Source organism: Coptis chinensis, chromosome 3 (genome assembly GCF_015680905.1).
Source record: "Coptis chinensis isolate HL-2020 chromosome 3, ASM1568090v1, whole genome shotgun sequence".
Classification (NCBI taxonomy): domain Eukaryota; kingdom Viridiplantae; phylum Streptophyta; class Magnoliopsida; order Ranunculales; family Ranunculaceae; genus Coptis; species Coptis chinensis.
The window spans coordinates 21,168,573-21,186,133 of NC_141458.1; the positions used below are offsets into that span (position 1 = coordinate 21,168,573).

The window sequence follows — 17,561 nt, forward strand, 5'->3', positions numbered from 1 at the left end:
AACACCAGAATTCACAAGTAGCCAAATATATATACTAATTCATCAAAATATCTAATCAAGATCGACTACAAATCTATTTAAAAAGCAAAAGTACTTAAACGGTATTTTACAAGTCTTGCGTGCGTCAAAATCATCTATTACCAAATCCACATCAATATCATTAGCAAAATCTCTTTCAATGTAGATGTCCATTGAATCTACAAGAAACTCATCCTCCATCTTGTTTCAAAGCTGTGTTTTGATAAGTTTCATGGCTGAGAACGCCCTTTCTGTAGTTGTTGTAGATATGGGAAGAGTAAGTACAAGACGACCCAATCTATCAATCAAGTGGTAGGACTTCGACTTTCCAGTTTCAACTAATCTTCTACACAGCTCAGACATCATGGACATATTATGGAAAACTGAATTACAACAAACATCAATCTCATAATGCTGCAATGGAGTTTTCAATATAAGTAACTTTTGATCACTGAAATCTTGAAAGTAAAATCTCTCAGCAAGACTGCAAATATCATCAATCTTAAATGATTTGAAAGCATCTTTAAGGGTTAAAGAAAAGCTAAGAATAAAAAGCTCTATTGTTTCCTCGGTGAATCTACTTTTCAAATACATTAACTGAAAATCTATGACATTGTTATACATATCTACGCGATACTGAGGCTCAAACGTTATGCAATCAAGTTGCTAACAAGAACGACCTGTGCCCATTATATATAGTGCATTCATATAAGGCATATCAATGTTATTCTTCTTGCAAAACAAGTCAACTCCACAAAAAAAAGTACTCCAACCATCGTCTCTCAGGTTTTGAAGGAGTACTTTTGTGGTGGTAAATAGATGCATAACGTTAATAATGTCTTGAGATTGATCTTGTAGAGCTTTGCAAAGTATGTCAGTGATCCCCATAGTTTTACGTAGCAAATGTAACATGAATACAAACTCAAACGATCTAAGTGCAATAAGAGCACCCTTAGCTTTCCCCCTGGTTAGAATTAGTTGATCCATTTTTTGTGTTGTTCTCAAGAACACGAGAAAGTGCACTAAATGAAACTATCAAACTCTTTACAGATCGAAAATGGGAGCTCCAACGAGTATACCCAACTCTCTGCAATGTCATAATCTAATTCTCCCCCCTTCCTGTCTCCAGTTCACCACAATCAATCAATTTTTGAATTTCTTCGATTTGAACAACTAGTAACTCAGCTTGGCGCTTAGGAGAAGCCTTCAAATAATTGACAATTGTGCCCAACTTTGAAAAAAACAACCAAATATCTGATATATCTTTAGTAGCTGCAACCAATACTAATTGTAAACGATGAGTGAAACAATGCACGTAATACGCACTAGAGCACTCTCTAAGAAATAAAGCTTGCAATCCATTCCAAGCACCCCGCATGTTGCTAGCACCATTATACCCTTGACCCCTCATATCATCAACAAAGAGATTGTTCCGAACAAGAATATCACATATTTCATTCTTGAGGGTTTGTAAATAAGTGTCATCAACGCAGACAACATCTAAAAACCATTCACATACAAACCATCATAGTCAACAAATCTTAATACAAGAGCATTTGTTCTTTGTTTGGAACATCTTGTGATTCATCAACAAGAATACAAAACTTAGCATCTCCAACTTCCTCGCGAATCTTACCCCTCACATGATCACTAATAATATTCAAAAGCTCTTTTTGAATATTCGAAGAAGTATATGTGGCTTTTTCGGAAGCGTTATCTAAAACATGATCAATATCCGGATCCAATTCAATTAAGAACTCAATAAATTCAAGAAAGTTTCCACAATTACTTGACTTGATTGATTCATTATGTCCTCTAAGTGCACAACCTTGTAATACAAGCAATCGGAGAGTCCGTAAAATAGTTTTCAACATAAACCTATTCTTCACTACCTCCTGTTTGTATTGAGCATTTAAAAGATTACAAATGTGCCAAAATGAATTCACTATATCCTCACTAGCAGTTACAACAGACATATGAGCGGAACAAGGGCCTCCAACGTGTTGCAAAAATGCACATTTAACTCCACAATGAACTCTCTTCCAACTTCGAAATCTATTAACAACAAAATTAGAACGTTGAGAACTAAAGACAAGGCAAGGAAAACAGAAAACACTATCTTTTTCTTCAAAATATTCTAGCCAAGGAAAATCGTCAAACCAATAATTATTAAAATACCGGATATTCGTCGAGTCTAGAATGAAGTGGCCCCAATGTGACATAAGCTCGTCGGATCTCGTCACGCTGATTAATAGGATATTCACTTATTTGATGGCATAACCCCGGGTCACGTACCAAAGAACTAGTAACACCGGTTTGACTAGATTCAATCCTTTGAGAGTTTGGACAAACTTGTTCAATAGGTTCAATTCCTTGAGAGTTGGAACAAACTTGTTCAATGGGTTCAACTCTTTGGAACTTTGAATGGCCTTGATCATCCTTTTCAATAGTACTAGTAACATTGGATGTGTCGGCCGTTTCTTTTTGTTTAAAAAAAGAATCTATCTTTCGCACTCCCTTTGACATTGAACGACTGAAGAAAACATGAAACCTTACAGATTACTCCTTAAAGAAAACATGGTTTCAATACACTTACACAAAAAGATCCTACCCATGGGAGGGGCAGAAATGGTTTTGCAATTCATGAAATATCTTATTCACCCAATTCTAATTCAAACAACCATAACAAGATTATACTATAATCAGACCAACTCATGCAACTGAAATCTATCAAAAACAACAACTAAACCAATGTAACAAATTAAATGAACAACAAATATAATTACCTGCCAATCTCGACAGCAAAATCACCATGAATAGTTCCAGGAACAGACTCTGAATAGAAGAATCAAGAGACAAAGAGAGAGAGAGAGAGACTGAGAGAGGGGGGGGGGGGTTTCATAGTCGGAGGGAGAAAGAATCACCTTGGGGATTTTCTCTAGGCTAATGGGCTAATAGGCATACTACTTTTTTTTTAACGAAACGACCCCGGGCTGAAACCTGGTGCAGCCTTCTCCTGGGTATACCCCTGTGACATATAATTGGAGCAAAAATAGAACTAGATTAAACTAAAAAACGAAAACAATAGTGTCTTAACATACACCAAAATAATTGTATGCAATGCAATCTCTTAGATTTGCACCAGACAAGGCCTCAAATGTTTCCCATTTTGTGGCTCACCCTCACTCAAAATCCTGGCTCTACCACTGCAGGCAGCCACTATGTGGTACAGTCGTGTTTGGTCTTTTGTGACATTTGCTCTTTGTTTGGTCCTACGGACATTTGTGCATTGAAGTAAAGATTTGCTATTTTGTTGATTGACTCAGATTTGGATAAATCTTCACCGAGGTGGAGAATTGTTGAGAACAGGGTGACGTGGGCATTGGATTTAAAATGTTTCAAATTGGAAACATTAAGCGCACCGCATGGAGAACTTGGAGAAAAAATTCGCTCCTACGCGGTTAGGAGAGAAAAGGCTCCTAAGCCACCACACATCCACCATATATCCACCATATATCAACTACAACCTATACTAACATGCCCAACTCGCTAAACAACTATTAACAATAGATAATAATGTAAAGCAGTAAAAGCATACCACAACACAAAGATATACCGAGGTTCGGCTAATGGTGCCTACTTCCACAATAGCTAATCCTTTTATAAAGTGGGAAGGAAGATTACAATCACTCATTTCAGTCTCCCACCTTACTAGATCACTCCTTTCTCTTTACAAGGTTGTTTCTTTGTAAATGTTGTCTTTCAATCTTGATTGCTTTCAAGATTAGGTTTCCTCTTTTGGTGCTGTGTATTTTTCGTGTCTCAGCATGTGTTAGGTTTTGCCAAAAACCCAAACCTTATATTGCAAACTCGCGATTTCGCAAAAATAAAAATATTGACCAAAATAGGCATGGGCGTGGGCGCGCTTTGGGCAAGACCAAAGTTGAGCGCGCACGCCCTAAAAACACTGGAGGTTGTTCACGGCATGGGCGCGGGAGCGCTTGGAGCAAGACCAATAGGAGCGCGTGCACGCTCAAGCTTCTCCACGCAAATTGAATTCTTTTTCTCCTCATATGAGGGATAACTCCAACAATCTCCCCCTCCCGAACAATGAGGGGGGATACGTCCATGCAATTTTCAAATCAACAAGAGGAGTCTGCTACCATTCCGGCGGTAGCATAACAAACATCAAATTTACCTTTCGATAAGACTTTGGTCATCATATCCGACCCATTCTTGTCGGTATGGATCTCCTCGATGCACAAATGCTTGTCTTATAGTACTTCTCTAATCTAATGATAACGCACGTGTATGTGCTTGGATCTAGAATGAAAACTCAGATTCTTACTCAAATGGATGGCGCTCTGACTGTCACATAGAACTACAAACTATTTCTATTTTAGCCCTAATTCGTCAAAGAACCTCTTCATCCATAGCATCTCTTTGCAACACTTAGTGGCTGCAATATACTCGGCTTCTGTAGTGGAGAGGGCAACACACTTTTGTAACTTAGATTGCCAAGAAATTGCTCCCCCTATAAAAGTAACTAGATAACCAGAGGTGGACTTCATCGAGTCAACATCACCTGCTATGTCTGCATCAGTGTAGCCTTCAAGTAAGGGCTTACTTCCACCAAAACACAAACACGATTTGGAAGTGCCCTTGAGATATCTCAATATCCACTTAACACCTTCCCAATGCTCCTTACCCGGATTTGATAGAAATCGACTTACAACACTAACGACGAAAGCAATATCCGGTCTTGTACACACCATTGTATACATTAAAGTGACCACTGTGGATGCATAAGGAATCTTTTCCATCTGACTCTGCTCATGCTCACCCTTTGGACACATCTCTTTGGTCATGCAGAACTGGCCACCAAGCGGACAACTGACTGGCTTCGCTTGATCCATGTTGAATCTCTTCAACACCTTTAATAAGAGCTCACACTACCAAAAAAACGAGTTTACCCGAGAGACACCATAAAGAATACCCAACGGATTCCGTTGGTAGGACGTTACCAACACATTTTGTCAGTCGGGTATAATCTGGCCATTTGTCGGGTAATCTCCCTGGGTACCCGACGGTTCTATAAGAGTTGTTAACGGTCGGCATATATCTTCTAAATACCAAGCGGCAAACTAATTTCGCTTCCCACATATTTTTTTTGGAAAATTAAAAAAATAACCAAAAAAGACATAACTGTTTAGGTTGCATCGAACAAAAAGATAAAAGCTGTTCACATCCATCGGCAGTATTAACCTTTCCTTCAACCACCGGTCAATGAATCACATCCATCGGCAGTATTGACCTTTCCTTCAACCACCGCTCAATGAATCACATCCATCGGCAGTATCCGAAAGATCTCTTTCTCACCGTCTCTCTCAAAAAGCTTTGATTTTCAAAGTTGGTTCTCTTATATATTCAAGCTTAATTAATTTTTTGTTCTCTTTGGTTTTACTTTAGATATTGATTCTCTTAAGTAATTTTATAGGTTGATTTAAAGCTCAAATTACTGCTAGAGAAAGAATCAATTTTTCAGGTTGGGTATTTTTTTTTACTGAGATTTCCTTTAGATTTTAGGTTGCTTTATAATTTGTTTCAATTGGTTACTATTATTTCGTTTCAGGAAATGAATTAAAGCTTGGTTTTGGTGTTGGGTTAGTCAAAGCTTCAACTTTTGGTTAGTTCTCTTTGGCTAGCACCCCGCTATGTTGCTCTTAGATGAATTAGCTTGGGAAAGTTGGCCACCACCTCTTCGCGCTTGGGTTCCTAAGTGCTCCCTGAGTTCAACTCATCGTACCACACAAGTTCATAGTCTTTCAATTGCGTAGCATGAAGCTTGACCTGTTTGTGGTCTTGAAGGTTTTTATGATTGAAAGCTTTCTCCATATAACTTAAATAATCAACGAACTCATCCGACGTGACTCGACCTTTCTCTGGATTTGAATTAAATTGCCTCGTTTATTGTTTAGGTCTATTACCTTGGCAACACCTCCTGGAAACCTTCCTGATTTTAAGATGTTATTGCTGTTTGGTTGTGGATCGGTGCTTTTAGGAGGTGCTGAATGCACCTGGAATAACCTCCTAGACAGGAAGATTGACTCAAAGGTATTATCCCTTTTTGTTCTGTTAATAGATACAAATGCCATGGCGTGTAATGTAGTATGTACCTTGTCCCTTTAGGAGGCAAAAGATGTGTTTAAAGCACTCTTGGAATCTGCTAATGTTGAATATGAATGGAATCTGACTGCTAATGTTGAATCTGCTGTTGAGCGAGTTAGAGATCGCAAGGATCTTTTTGAAAGCTATTTGGCAGAACTTAAGAAAAAGGTAAAATTTTACTGTAGTTATTATTTGTTAGACACCAATGATCTTTATATATCATCATCACAATCCAATTCCTTTTCACCTGCTTATAGCTAAATAATTTTTTGTTTTATCTCCTATATAATAGCTGCATTCTGTTTGCTGCTTGAATTTGTTGCTCACTTACACCTATCATTAAAAAATTCTTACCAGAGAAAATCAAACTTTCAACTTGAAATGGGCACAATAAGTATTGTGTATAAAAGCTTTTCAATAGTTATATTTACTTTTTTTTTTTTTTTTTTTTTTTTTTTTTTTGACAGTAAATTTTTCATCTAACTTTCATGAATGAACATTGTTGAAACATCAACTTCTAACAACAGAAGCATGAAATATAACTTGACATAAGTTACATGTGTGACAAATGTCATTCACACTATGATTCAACTTGGGGTGAATGTGGAGTCAAGCTACTGTATATGAAAAATCTATTTATCATGACTTCGTGGATGCAATTCCTTCAATAGACTGATGACCAGATTGACAATCGTGGCCCCTTCCAGATGTAACTTCTCTTTGCATTCACTAGCAATCAAGCGGCAGAGCATCTGACATGAAGTAGAGCTAAGGTCCTCCAATTCAAGTAAGCCCCATTTTCTCTAGTGAGTCTATCAATGGAAAAAGACAAGTGATCCCGCTTTTAAGAGTATTTTCAGCTTTAGTATCAAAATCTTTCATAACACTACCAAGTAATGAAGACACCCCTTTTGCTAAAACATCCGAAGTGTGAAGATTCAGTCCGGTTGAAGCAAATTCAAAGAAGATGAAGGGGCAGTGTTAAAAGGCTTGTTTTCTTCATTGTTGTTATTAGAAGAAGAAGAAGAAGAAGAGTTTTTCGTTTGAGTGTGTAGTTGTTTGAGTTTAGTTGGTTGAAGAGATGATGTCATCTTTGATTCCATGCATGGCTTGAAAACTTCAACAGTTGTTTTGCACTTATGCTGTTACAATGAAAACTCAATAGTTATATTTACACTTGTGCGGTGTAATGTGTAATTACAAGCTAGCAACATGATGAGTATTTTAAAAAAGAGAAGACATAACAGTTCAGTGGGGTTTTATGTGCATAGTTAAAAGGTTCTGATAGAATTATCCTCGTTGGTTAGATATATTTTAATCCTTATGGTCGTGGCAGATATTTTCTCGGTGTTTTCTTATTAAAAACATTACTGTTTACTGTTTCCATTGTGGAATTCTGATGCAGGAGAAGGCAAAGGCCCATGAGGAGCATAAAAGGAATATTAGGGAATACAAGCAGTCCTGTGACTTCATTAAGGTACGTGTAGAAAAAACAAAGGTTTTTGGTTATACGGACTATACTATGGTAGAAATTGTGTGAACTGCATGTGCTCCCATTGCAGAGCATGTGCTCACTCTATGTTAGGCGTGTACCTTTGTTATGCATTGTTGTGCCTTTCTTAATCAGCTTGAGCTTCTGTAGCAAAGTGGTAGGTCGGGTTGAAGACTTAGGTTGGTAGGCATGGTTGTGCTTTTCTCTATCAGCTTGGGCTCTTGGAGTAGAGTGGTCTTTCATAGAACCTATCTACAATCTTTAGTTATTCATGTATTGTAATTGACCTTTCATTTGCAGGCAAATAGCCCGATGGGCGTAAAGTTCAAGATAAACTTGGAGGAGGATGAGAGATGCTTGCGTCACCGAGAAACTTGACCGCTGGAAATATTCCAGGTTACTTTTCTCATATTACTATAGTACTTACCTTGTCACTTGAACCATCATTGACTTTCGTATCATCTTGCTTTCAAGCTGCTAACGAGATGCTTTATTTTCAGGTTTGCTGATGCTTGAGGATGAGGTTTCCCTCATTGTTTTAGTAACAAAATGAAAAATTGATAATGTAGATTGTAATTGGGGTTTTTGCTTCTAGTGATTTTTGGTATGAGATATTAAGGATGAATATGGTAGAACATACACCATCATGATACATTTCAGTCTGGTTAGTGTTCAGGTGTTAAGCATTTCCGAGAATAAATCAAAGACACCCATATGTTCTTATTTGGCCTTATGAATTATGTTTTGTTATTTTGGCTTACTTCATTTTTGTTTGTACTAAGTGTAGCTCTTTTGTTATAATTGTGATGTTGGCCTGAAAAAGAATGTGATGTTGGGATCTTTTATTAAAATCCCAATATATATATATATATATATATATATATATATATATATATATATATTTTTTTTTTTTTTTTTTAAAAACTAATTTCCGACGGACATAAAAACCTGTCGCGAGTATATACCGACGGTCATAGAAGCCGATAGGAATATCCAACCGTCTAAACCTAATTTCCGACGGACATAAACTGTCACAGGTATACCCGACGGTCAAAGACAGCAGGAATATACGACGGTCCAAAATTGTAGGAATGTATGTCGGCAAAGATCATCAACGCCGGCGGCTATTTCGACCGATTTTAACCGTCGGAAGTCTATCTTGACCGAGAAGCATTTTCCGACGGTCTTTAAGGCGGTTTTGTCTCAGTCGGGTAATACCTTTCGCGACAGCCATAGTCAGTCGAGTAAAGTCGTTCTTTTTGTAGTGTCAAAACTGTAGTTTAAACCCTTTAATAGTATTTCTATTTAGCCAATTATGTTATTAATAATATAGATTTATCACTAATTACGTGTTTTTGAGTATTTCAGGCTTCGGAGTTGAATAAATGTTAATTCGTTACTAATTAGGCACTAAAATGAGCTAAAGTGATTGCTAGAGAAGTTCCATGAAGAAAGCCCAAGTTTAATGGAGAAAAAGCCCTTAAAAAACCAAGTCAACACTGTTAAGTAAAAGTCAAACCGGATTAGAGAGCTGAAGAAAAGTCAACCGAACTTCAAAAGGCCATATCTTTAGACTCAGGCCTTGGATTTGGGGCCATTTTATATTAAAATGACCTGCTCAGAAAGCTCTTTCCAATGGTCTAGGCCTTGACTTGATCAAAATAGTATAAGTCAGTGAAAACCTATGCTACAGTAACACGACCAGAATTGGAAGTCTTGGATTCAACCAATTGAGTTATGGACTTGATTTATGGGTCCATAACCTAACCTAAAAACCCATGCACGATTTTGTATCATTATATAAGAGAATAAAAACCTTAAACTCTCTCTCTTTCTCTTCCATTAGTTAGAAGAAATTAGGGTTCTCTTTCTTTATCTCATTTTTAGTTTTAGTTTATGAGTTTAGTTTGTAGTTACCATTAATTCAATTCAAGTTATCTTTAATAAAGTAGTTATTCATTATGTTTTCTTCTTTCTATTATTATGTACATGATAGTCCCATGATTCATAGCTAAACTCCCATTAAAGGGAGTTTGAATGAAGCTTTGAGAGGACTTGATTTGTTATTATAGATTTGTTGTTAGGGTTTAAGTTTAGGTTTTTCTTGACTTAGAGATAAGAAGAGTTTAACCTAAACTAGATAATAGTGAGTTTGCCATGAGAATGGGAACAAGTTTTCTCCCACGGTAATTAGTTTATGACTAGAGATAGTATAAAGTAATTAGAGATCATTAAAGGTCTAATCTTTATATTTTAACCTTGTGTGAGAATATCTAGACTAGGGTTTTCTATACAAATCTATGCTAGCATGTTAAGAAATTAAAAGTATATTTCAATCTCTCTCTAGCTTTCTCTATATTTGATTCATCTATATTTAATTACTTTAGTTAATATTAGTATAAAATTGATTAATAGTATTATCTCGTAGTATAAATTCTCAACATAATATTACTCTCACCATTGTTTCTTTGTGTTTGATTAATTGGATTTTATTTAGTCTTGGTAGTTTAGGAGTGGAATGAATCCTGACTCTTTATATTGTATGAATATACATGTGAGAGTAGGAAATAAATAATTGATACCGTAAGAATAGGTTAGAGAAATCTAGTTGAGTTATTACATTTTATCAAATGGCGCCACTGTCATCTTAAACTCATTCAGGACAGGAATTCAATTGGTTGAATCCAAGGGGCAATCCCCTATTCTCAACCCACCCAACCTTTTAATTTTTCTTTCTTATTTTTTGCATTTTTAGTACTGTTCACTGTTTTAGGCACGGGGGCGCACGCCCTCCATTTTTCCTTGTTTAGAGCGCACCCGCCCTCCCTTGTGTCTGGGGATTCACAGTGAAGACCACTGCAGCAAAGGTATTTGTAAATTTCAGAAAATTCTGAAAATTTACAAGAATAATCCTTAAGGTGTTATTGATTTACAAAAATATTTTAAGATTTTTCTAAGTTATTTTACCTAGAAAACTAATACCATCTTTACAGTGCTACATTTCAGCTTTTAAACCGTAAGTTTGGAGAAAACCTAATGAGTAAGGTTACTTAGGTAGTTCCAAAAATTCTAAACTTTTTACAAGATTATCTATCATAAGTCAGTAGTTTACAGTAAATATTTGAAGTGCTTTTGATTTGTTTTGACCACCTAACTAGTGGATTGTCTCCAGTGTGTTTCTGTAGTTTTGCAACACTTAATTTTTGGAACAACAACTGATAAGGAGGGTTTGTAGAACTCTAATTGCTCTAAAGTTTTTACAGGAACACACATGATTTGTCAGGAGTCTCCAATAAAATTTTGGCGATTTTTGTCTCTGTTTTGATTGGCTAACCATTCGGTTGTTTGTGTTATTTCGAAAACTATTTCACAAACTTTGCAGGGAAGTAGAAGGACTTTCATAACTCCGATTGATCTGAAATTTTACAAGAGACTTATTGGACATCTTATCAAACTACTGTAAAAATTTCAAATTTTTTGGAGCGTGCGCCCATGCCCTATTAACCCTATCATTTGAGCTCGCCCGCCCTTAAAACACTGGACAACGAGTCAAGCAAAAGGGCGCACGCGCCCTTATTATCCTGATTCCAAGCGCCCACGTGCCCCTTTCTGAGGTAGCCCGATTTTTACAGGTTAGTTTCGAACTTTCTTCGTTTAAGTTATTAATTGTGTTTCCAACTTCTTAAATACACTGAGATTGCGTATACAAGACGATATTCATACTCGTAGCAAGGAGACATTCAGGTACTCCTTCTTCCACTCCTCGTTTCTTCTGTCAGATGTGTTTTTATTCTAGTATAATCAGGCTTGTTTTTCGTAGCCGCAATTCCATACGCCTATCTAGAATTTCACACACTACACCTGCATCAATGGCTAAAAAACTAGATACTCCTCTCTCTGATTTTTATAAAGCACTAAACGATGGCCCTAAGTCGTGCATCGTTCTTGCAGACCTAGTGGGGGATTTTTGAATTCCCACGAATATATTTAACTTGTTATCGGTTTTCTATGGTTTAGACCACGAGAAGCCTTATCAACACATGCGTAGGATAAAACAAGTTTTCACTACATTCCATCATCCTAGCGTTAGTCCGGATCAAATTAAACTTAGGGTGTTTCCATTCACCCTAGCCGACAAGGCGGCGTCTTGGTTAACTGCCCAAACACCAAACTCTGTGGACTCATAAGCTAATCTTGTTTAACTATTCATGGAACAATTTTACCCACCCCTGAAGACAAATTAAATGCTTCAAAAGATTCATTTATTCCACTAGAATCCTCATGAATCCTTTTCAGAGGCCTAGAATCGTTTCACTGATTTTCTCATTGAATGCCCGCATCATAATCTTGCGAAAGACACGCTTGTTCGTGCCTTCTTTAAGGCCTTTTACATCGTCATAAGGAGGTTCTAGATATCATGGCTGGGGGTAGTTTTCTTAGTAAAGGAGCATTGGAGGCTTATAAATTCTTAGAAGATCAATCTAAGAGGAACAACAATTGGGGAGGTAACGACTCTTCCCACTCCACTCCTTCTTCTTTTGAGGTTAAACATGATCCTGAGCTTAAAACTCTTATCGATGCCCTCACTAAAAAGGTAGATGTCCTCTCTGTTCAACAACAGCCCACTCCAGTCATGAACATTAACTCTACTTGTTGTAATGTCTGTTTTAGTCTTAAACATTTCGACTTCTATTGTCCTTTTGTCTATGCACAACCACCACCACAACCATCAAACTTCAACCAGTTAACTCCATATCAAGGACAAGGAAACTTAGGTGACCAGAATAGAGGTTTAGTGCCCATGACCCATAACTATCAACATCAAGACATGAACGCTCAACAAGCCTTAATTCCAGTCCAACCATCTACAGACAAAGTAGTAGTGACCTTGTTGGAAAAATAAAATCAAATTATGAAACAAAACTCCAACTTGATGAAAGATCAGCATGATCAAAACTCTAATATGATGAATCAAACGATGAAAATGATGTAGTCTCTGTGCCAAAAGGTTATTGACATGTCTCCTAACCAAAATAATAACCAAACAGGCGTGTTTCCAGGTCACGCAGTGCCTAATCCTAAGTCAACAAACACCGCCTTCGAAATAAACAGTATTCACTGTAATGGTGATATAAACCAAAGGGACCTACAGGCAATCAATACCCTTCGTTCAGGTAGAGTAGTTGATAACAAAGTGGATATGCTTACAGATCGCCCGCAAACGGAAGCTGAAAATGAAACCATACCGAATACTAACATAGAAACTGAAGACCCTACAACTGTAGAAGTTCCAGTCCAACCACAACCAAGAGGTACAATCTTACTAAATACCACCATAGAAATTGATGATCCTACACTTGTCGAGGTTCCAATATGGACACCTAGATGGAAAATGGCTAAAGATAAAGCAAAGACTACTAATACTTTTGAACCTTATGCTACATATAGAGATAAATCACCGTATCCCCAGAGACTAGTTGTGTCTAAAAAGGACGAGAATTTTGATGAGATTAGAGAAGTGTTTAAAAATATGACTATAAACCTCCCTTTTCTAGATGCTATAAAAAGTCTACCTAGACACGCTAAGTTTCTAAAAAAGTTGTGCACCAAGAAGAGGAAAACCAACATACCCCACGAAGCCTTCTTAACTAAACAATATCCCTCTTTATCTGAACATAACGGAATTGTTAAGTACAAGGACCCTGGTCATCCTTCTGTATAATGCACCTTAGGTGATACCTTCATAACAACTGCTTTATTAGACCTGGGGGCGAGTGTTAACTTACTCCCTTTTTATTTATATAAACAACTAGATCTAACAAAACTTCAACTAACCAAAATGACTTTGTAGTTAGCCGATCGTTCTATTAAGTATCCTAAGGGTGTAGTTGAAAATGTTCTCGTTAAAGTTTAGGATTTTTACTACCCCGTTGACTTCGTTATTCTCGACATAGAAGCTGCTCATGATTCTATTCCCATCATCTTAGGGCGTCCTTTCTTAGCAACCGCCAATGCCCAAATCAATTACCAGGATGGCTCAATGACTCTTTCTTTTGGAAATCTTTCTATGGAAGTTAACATGTTTAGACAAAAGTAGAGACAACTAGATTTGCCTGTAGAAGGAGAAGTGAAGTCCATTGACAGTTTTGTATTTCACATTAGTGTGGCCGACGCTTTCGTCCCCACACTAGTAGATACCCCTCTTATGAAAGAAGACAAAGATCACAATTTCGACTCCTTAGATGAGATTGATGACTTTTTCAAAGATGCAGATGAATACCATAATTATGTGGATGTGACCAAGCTAGATAAGGAGTTTTATGAGTTTCTAAGAGCCTGTGATGATCCACCCTCTCAGAAACTACCTAGAGCACCACCCGACCACCATCCACCTGAGCTAATCCCTCATAAAATCCAATCATTCTTCCCACCCTTTTCTTCTAACACTTATTCACATTCCAAGTATTTTCCACAACGATTCATTTTCTCAGGATCATTCACTTGGACACCCTCTCATTCAACTAAGTTGCAACGTAGAAAGTCTTGGTGTTTGATTCTGTTTGGGGGTGCATTCCATGTTAATTATTTATGGAAAGATCCATAATTATTTAGATTATTGGTATATGGTAAACTGCATATTAATACATATATATCACATTACGTCTAGAGGATCTGACTTTAAAAGACCCAAGTTTTTGTACAATACCACATTTTTGGAGTATATGCCAAACAAAAATTTTCAAACTTACAAAGAGTTTTCCAATTTTTTTTGGGGGTGGCGTATTTTGGTATTTCATTTCAAAATGTTTTGCCACCCATTGTCTGTCATGTTTACTCCAATTTAGTTAGTACGTAACAGTTTAATTATGCTTCATGTTATCATATCATCTTTACAATATTTCTGTTATAGGTACTACCAATTTTTGCCACATTTCTATGGTAAATTCTTTCCTTATCTCTTTACACTTTGAAGACAAAGCGTTCGATTGTTTGGGGGTGGGATAGAAACATTTGAAAAAAAAAAAAAAAAAAAATTAGGCACTTTTAGGATGTAAATTACGCAATTTTCTTTATAAAATATTAAAAATCATAAATATTGTTTATACTAGGCACTTAGTGATAATGGTATTGTTCCCTTCTCCATGATGATATTAGTCTAGAAATCTCACGTAGTACTTGAATTAGGATTTAATTTTTGAAACTTAGATTAATATATAGGTAATAGTCGTTGCATCTTTTCATGAACATCTTGCATGAGCATCTTTGATTGTACTTACTTGGCATTATTTTTCTGAGACCTAGGTTAGAGTACTTAATACATATTCTGTGAGCATCTAGCCTAAAAGCCTTATAAGAGTGAAATATCTGAGTGATGACACAAGGGAGAAGTAAATTCCGAGTAGAGAAATCACACATCCACTTGCTTGATCACCACACCATATCCTAAGCAAGAACTTAGGCCCTCTTTAGATCAATATAGCCAGAAATTCACACTTATATGAAATTTATTATCCGCTAGTTGCCCCACTGAGCCTTTCATTAGCCTTTTCACAAACCAAAAATCTTTGACCCAATCAAACAAAATAAAAAAAATAAAATCAGCCTACCTATCTGGATAAGTCTGAGAAATAGGATGAGTGAAGAAAATAGAAGAGAAAAACCTGTGTAAACAAAAATTAGTTAGTTGCTTCAGAAAAGAAAAAGGAAAAGAAATTTTTCATCCAAAGAAAATAAAAATAAAAATAAAAATAAAATAAAAACTCCAAAAATAGAATAAAATAAGTCAAAAAGCCAAAATTAAAAGGCTAAGGATGGAAACAAAGTGTAGAAGCAAAAAAACAAAGTTTTCTCTAGTTACATAATATGAAGACCCTATTTTCTTAGACTTGTCTTTTTGAATATCCATTTCCTTCTTTCTTTAACCAACACCTCCGCCCCGTATCACCTAATAAAGACATTTAGCTCAATTAGGAATAGATTGGTGTGATAGTAAGTCGTAGATGTGTTTGATCGACCTCGGCTTCTTTAGATTGTCATTGAAATCGTGAGGAAACGTGTGCCCACTACACACTGGAGTTAGCAAACTTGAGTAGAAAAATCATTGTTATGTGTTTTGACACATTCCTTGTGAGAACCTACTTAGGCATGCTACCCAAAAGTTTCAGAAATGGGATTGCCATTGTATTTCATATCATAGTTCATTGTATAGTTGTTTATCTTAAGATGATTTGATTATTATGCATGTATTAGTTTAAGTTTTAGAATGATCATCCTTATTTAAATACTAGTGAGATATATATATTCTGAGATAAAATTAGGGAACAATTACTTTTATTTCTTAGTCATTGTAGTATAAATGAAGTTTGTGAGTACCTTCTCTAGAAAACACTCATGAGGCTATAACTCGTCCACTATGAAATTCTTAGTGGTTTAAGGTCTTATTGCATATGGTCAATGCAGTTGCACTTAGCGAAACGAGACTAGTTAAAAATACATTTTTGGCCACTTATTTTAATTTCATATATTCGCTTGAGGACAAGCAAAATCTTGTTTGGGGGTGGTTTGATAAGAGCCCAAAATTGTAGTTTAAACCCTTTAATAGTATTTATATTTAGCCAATTATGTTATTAATAATATAGATTTATCACTAATTACGTGTTTTTGAGTATTTCAGGCTTCGGAGTTGAATAAATGTCAATTCATTACTAATTAGGTGCTAAAAAGAGCTAAAGTGATTGCTAGATAAGTTACATGAAGAAACCCCAAGTTTAATGAAGAAAAAGCCCTTAAAAAGTTCAAGTCAACACTGTTAAGTGAAAGTCAAACCGGATTATAGAGCTGAAGAAAAGTCAACTAAACTTCAAAAGGCCATATTTTTTTGACTCAGGCCTCGGATTTTGGCCCATTTTATATCAAAATGACCGGATCAGAAAGCTCTTTCCAATGGTCTAGACCTTGACTCGATCAGAGCAGTATTAGTTAGGAAAAACCCATGCTACAGTAACACGACCAAAATTGGAAGTCTTGGATTCAACTAATTAGGTTATGGACTTGATTTATGGGTCCATAACCTAACCTAAAAAGCCATGCACGATTTTGTATCATTATATATGAGAATAAAAACCCTAAACTCTCTCTCTCCCTTCCATTACTTAAAAGAAATTAGGGTTCTCTCTCTTTCTCTCCTTTTTAGTTTTAGTTTATGAGTTTAGTTTGTAGCTACCATTAATTCAATTCAAGTTATCTTTAATAAAGTAGTTATTCATTATGTTTTCTTTTTTCTATTATTATTTCCATGATAGTCCCATGATTAAGAGCTAAACTCCCATTAGAGGGAGTTTGAATGAAGCTTTGAGAGGACTTGATTTGTTAGTATAGATTTGTTGTTAGGGTTTAAGTTTAGGTTTTTCTTGACTTAGAGATAAGAAGAGTTTAACCTAAACTAGATAATAGTGAGTTTGCCATGAAAATGGGAACAAGCTTTCTCTTATGCTAATTAGTTTATGACTGGAGATAGTATAAAGTAATTAGGGATCATTAAAGGTCTAGTCTTTATATTTTAACCTTGTATGGGAATATCTATACTAGGGTTTTCTATACAAATCTATGCTAGCATGTTAAAAATTAAAAGTGGATTTTAATCTCTCTCTTGCTTTCTCCATATTTGATTCATCTATATTTAATTACTTTAGTTAATATTAGTATAAGATCGATTGATATAGTATTATCTCGTAGTATAAATTCTCAACATAATATTACTCTCACCATTATTTCTTTGTATTTGATTAATTGGATTCTATTTAGTCTTGGTAGTTTAGGAGTGGAATGAATCCTGACTCTTTATATTACATAAATATACATGTGAGAGTAGGAAATAAATAAT

The 17,561-nt window shown here is 36.0% G+C and overlaps 2 protein-coding genes across 3 annotated transcripts; one reads left to right on the forward strand and one right to left on the reverse strand.

Moving 5' to 3' along the window:
- Positions 1-225: 225 nt before the first annotated feature.
- On the reverse strand, positions 226-642 carry LOC147508574 (uncharacterized). The gene has a single exon (XM_086597353.1). The coding sequence runs from the start codon at positions 640-642 to the stop codon at positions 226-228; it is 417 nt and encodes a 138-aa protein (XP_086453479.1).
- Positions 643-5,167: 4,525 nt separating this feature from the next.
- On the forward strand, positions 5,168-7,934 carry LOC147508575 (pre-mRNA-processing protein 40A-like). 2 transcript variants are annotated; one of them, XM_086599146.1, is made up of 6 exons: positions 5,168-5,427; positions 5,516-5,563; positions 5,651-5,704; positions 5,997-6,132; positions 6,208-6,354; positions 7,592-7,934. In XM_086599146.1, the coding sequence occupies exons 4-6, from the start codon at positions 6,043-6,045 to the stop codon at positions 7,724-7,726; spliced, it is 372 nt and encodes a 123-aa protein (XP_086455272.1). In that variant the 5' UTR covers positions 5,168-5,427; positions 5,516-5,563; positions 5,651-5,704; positions 5,997-6,042; the 3' UTR covers positions 7,727-7,934. The 2 variants fall into 2 exon arrangements, with proteins under 2 accessions (XP_086455272.1, XP_086455271.1); XM_086599145.1 differs by having other exon boundaries at positions 5,169-5,427; positions 5,651-5,886; positions 7,592-7,931.
- Positions 7,935-17,561: the final 9,627 nt, after the last annotated feature.